Source organism: Podarcis erhardii, assembly GCF_964252035.2.
Source record: "Podarcis erhardii genome assembly, chromosome: W".
Lineage (NCBI taxonomy): Eukaryota > Metazoa > Chordata > Lepidosauria > Squamata > Lacertidae > Podarcis > Podarcis erhardii.
In genome coordinates this window covers 28,048,002-28,052,054 of record NC_138506.1, presented here as the reverse complement: position 1 = coordinate 28,052,054, position 4,053 = coordinate 28,048,002, and the positions used below count along the sequence as shown (strand labels likewise).

General features: G+C 48.4%; 1 protein-coding gene across 1 annotated transcript; it reads right to left on the bottom strand.

Moving 5' to 3' along the window:
• Positions 1 to 444: 444 nt before the first annotated feature.
• LOC309333178 (uncharacterized protein) lies at positions 445 to 2,542 on the bottom strand (the record flags this gene model as incomplete). The annotated part of the gene is made up of 6 exons (XM_081846578.1): positions 2,459 to 2,542; positions 2,290 to 2,327; positions 2,019 to 2,135; positions 1,707 to 1,786; positions 1,087 to 1,183; positions 445 to 498 (listed from the first exon to the last, which is right to left on the bottom strand). Exons 1-6 carry the CDS (start codon positions 2,523 to 2,525, stop codon positions 445 to 447), a joined length of 453 nt encoding a protein of 150 aa, XP_081702704.1. The 5' UTR covers positions 2,526 to 2,542.
• Between the last annotated feature and the right edge of the window lie 1,511 nt (positions 2,543 to 4,053).

Sequence of the window (4,053 nt, the reverse complement as noted above, 5' to 3'; positions counted from 1 at the left end):
AGAAAAGTGTACTTAAAGATTTTTTTAAGCTCATTATATATTATATATTAAACAAAACAGGTGACCTATGCCTACGCCTACCCTCGTGAAAGCGTCGACGAGGGGATTTAGACTTATCTAAGCGCTCCTCAGCCTTAGTCAGGTGACGCTGCAGGCTGCGGTTCTGACGCAGTAATTCCTGCACATCGTCCTCATTGGACTGGGAAGAATCGCTCTCCGCAGTGCGCTCCTCTGTGTATGCCTGCGTTTTCTTCTTAGAAAGGGCCCTGTAGGGCCTGGCATCAGAGGTGAAGGGGCCATCATCCCTCACTTTTTTCTTAGAGATTATTAACTTCATAGGTGGGACCTTCCGGCCGGAAGACAAAGCCCCTTTTTTAATTCTGTTGGCTGCCTTTACGGCATTGCTAGGGGTACCCCTCGATGTGGCTCATGGGGTGCCCACCACTACGGCACCAAGTGAGTGTGAGGGGGAGCCTTCCCTTTGATCAGCAGCCGCTGCTAGAGACATAATGCACCTTGAAGCAAGTCAACCACTACTAGGACCCAAAAATATCAGCAGAGTTTATAGACATTCCCCTTTAAGTTCGCAACGGTAACGCTTGCACAGGTTCGCTAGAACCTCTATAATAATTACTCTGGTAATTTCCCCTTTGTTCCCTCTTAAAATACAAGACACGACACAGTCTTCATAAAAGTATAAAAGAGTTTACTCACGTTCTGTTCACAATATGATCCCAGAAGGCAGACAGCTTTAAAAAGGTTACATACACTTAGAATCTATCTTATAGGAAGATAGTACTGTCCTCTCTTGGCTGAGAGCCAAGAGGGCATGTTGCTCCTTCAGAAGATGAAGATGAGAGAGAGAGATATGGCTGCCTGCCCTGTGCTTTTATCATTTACCTGCACAGGTGAGGCCACACCCACCTCTGGTCACATGTGGAGGAAGTCTGTCCCCAGGAAGTTTACCTACTTGCTAGACAGACATCCCTCCCCATGTTCTAACATGTACACTCTAGGAATGTTGTCATTGACTGCTCCTGTGTTTACATCCCACAGAGAAGTCAAATTTCAAGGCTAACAACTTACCTGCTTGTCGGGCTCAGTTTTGACCTCAATGACCGCCGCAAAGGCTGCATGCACAATCAGGCTGTGGAGCTTCAGTGTTAATTTGGGCTTCATGAGGCTGGAGAGAAGGAGGGAAACCTTTTTAGACTCTGTCTCCTTGGAGTCTTCCTCATATTGGGGGGGGGGGAGCATCAAATACATGTCATTCTCTTGAAGTTCTAGTGAATGCATGTGTTAGCTTAAACCACTTTTTACAATCAAGCAGCGTATCAATTTTACAGGGTAAAAATGAATAAAGGTAAAATTAAAATAAACACACGAGGGCACTGTTTATGTGGCAGTCTACCTGACACTTGGTTGCAAGCCTCTAGGTCTTAGTTAATCCCACCCCTAAAAGCTGAGCCATTTCGCAGTCATCTCTAGACAATATAGCTTCTATTTTCTCTCTCACATCTCCACTCATCCTGTAAATAGTTGCTGCATGAATAAAGCTTTTTGAACGCAAGAAACCCAAGAAATTGTAAGCAATTCTTCCAATCGAATTCACTGCAATGGCAAGGTCTGGTAACACCTTTCCACATTCTGCTCCCCTCCCCCCCCCCCCCGCCAGCTCCTGGTCAAGCTCAAAATACCCGGTATACCTCAGTTGGTAAAGGGCTTCCAGTGCCATAGCAAGGGCCAATTCAGGCTGCGTAAAGCACGCAATCCGTCCCATGAGATCCTGATAGAGAACAGAGGGCGGAGGGGGAAACGTCAGTTCCCTACGGACATCAGGTGGATTCCTCCAACCCCAAACTCAGTGCAGGAATTGGCAATTTCATGCCAAATGCCTGCACAACCCTTCTCTTGGCCAGACCCCGCCAGGCCTTCCTTCTGCCCAGCATCCCCCCAATCCCATCCCCGGCTCTCCTGCCCCCCTCACCCCTGGATACCTCATGCAACCTCTCACTCACCGCAATTGCCTTGACGGCCATCTTCTTGGAGTACCTCAACCTGTCCTTTTCTCTCTGGCGGGCCTCCGAGCAAGTGGCCAACACGCAGCAGAGCAACATCTCATCCTTCTCCAGTTGCTGAAATGGCAAGAGTCAGGCTGTCAGTTCATGGCAGGAGGGCTTCTCTGCATCTGAGACCCCCAAAATGGGGGTATAAACAGCACTGGTGGATGGGGGGTGGGGTGGGGGTGAGGGATTTCGTATGTACTGTGCTGTTTTCTCAAATACTAACCACAGGCGATGCCCAGACCCTGCCAGTCTCTGAACCATCTGCAACAAGAGAAGAAGGAAAGGACATGGGGGCAGGTTAGTTCATTTCTACTTATTTTCCACAGTTGAGGATTAGAGCATTAAGGCCACCCCTCCTTACGCTCCAAAATGAAAAGGAAGCATTTGCTCACGTGGGCCCACAGCAACCCTGGACTTCTTGGGGACTTTGCGGGTCCCCTTCTTCTTGCGGGCTGCCATGTCCCTCAGTCGCCTGAACCTAGAAGAGAAGGAGAGGGGCAGACCTTGTTGTTGTTGTTGTTGTTGTTGTTGTTGTTGTTGTTGTTGTTGTTGTTGTTGTTGTTGTTGTTATACCGCCCTATACCCACAGGTCTCAGTTACAACCAGTGCTTTTTTTGGTGAATCTTTGCACTTTTGTCCATTTACTGTACTGCATTTATTTCCCCCGATTTGAACTATAAAATGGTGATTTTCTTGAGTCAAAATGAGATTACCCCAAACTTTTTTTAAAGAAAAAAAGCACTGGTTACAACATAAAAATCACAATATAAAGACACAAAATGCATAATAAAGGTGAAAAACAACCCAGTAAACCCCCCTCCCCAACACATTTCAAAACCTGAGACAGAAGCCTACAACCAAAATGGTGTGTGTGTGTGGAGTCTTTGCAGCATAGCCATAACACAAATACGGGTAGCCTAACAGTTGCAGGCAGAGCCGTGTCATTTCACACACTACTTCGGCTGCGGGACATCGTATCAACAAGGAAAGGAGCATTTGGTGTTGTTGCATCTCCTCGGGTATTTGTTGTTTTGTCGCCACAATTTGTGGCAAATTGGCAGCAGCCACTTGCTTTTTTGCCTCCCTCATAGCAAATCGTCACAACTTTCTGGGTATTGGTGGTTAGGCATTGGTATTGGTATTGTTCTGTAGATGGAAGAGGGGAGGAAGCGCCATCACCTGCCCCGCATATTGAAGGGTAGTCCGATAAAGGATTCCAGGGGGCGTGGCCCTGTCCGAAGCCTATGGAGGTGAGGGCCTAAGGCACGCCCCTAAGCGGTGACCCCTGGGGGGGGTGCGAGTTGATGTGCATCAGCAGGACTCCCCCTACTGGTGGTTAACCCTTCCCGGACTTCAAGCGGACGGGCTGAAGCCGGATAGTCGGTTAGGACCAATGCCTAAGCCAATACCACTCATCACCTGTAACCAATAAAGTTGTGGCCATATTTAGCCCATTAACCTTAAATAATTGTGTCATGTGTCTTTATTTCCACCGGGGAGCGGGAATTCGCCACACAATAGGGCTCTTTTTGTTTTTTTATGCACCCACAGACCCCAAACGGCTCTCCACAGGAACACAGTGGTGCACCTCATGTATGGGGGGGGGATTCCAACACTCCCCCCACCCCCACCCCCACCCCCAGCAAAGCAAAGCAAAGCAAAGATAAGGGAAGCATTTCCAGCATTTAAAAGAGCCCTCAGCATAATGCTTTTAGGACAGCAGCCCTGCCTGGAGAGGGAAGGGGGCTGCTAGGAAGGTCGTCAAAGCATCAAGGCATAGATGAGCCAAAGAATGCAATGAAAACTCTCTTAGAGCCAGAGTGACTGACAGGAAGACTGACAGAACGCCTGTCTGTTGCAGTTGATGGCTGAAGAGTTGAGAAAGGGAGAAGGGGTAGAGAGAGGGGGGGTGTATAGTGGCTAGAATTCTGGACTAGGAGGACCTGGGAGATCCGAGTGCAAATCCCCACTCAGTCATGAAGTGCAC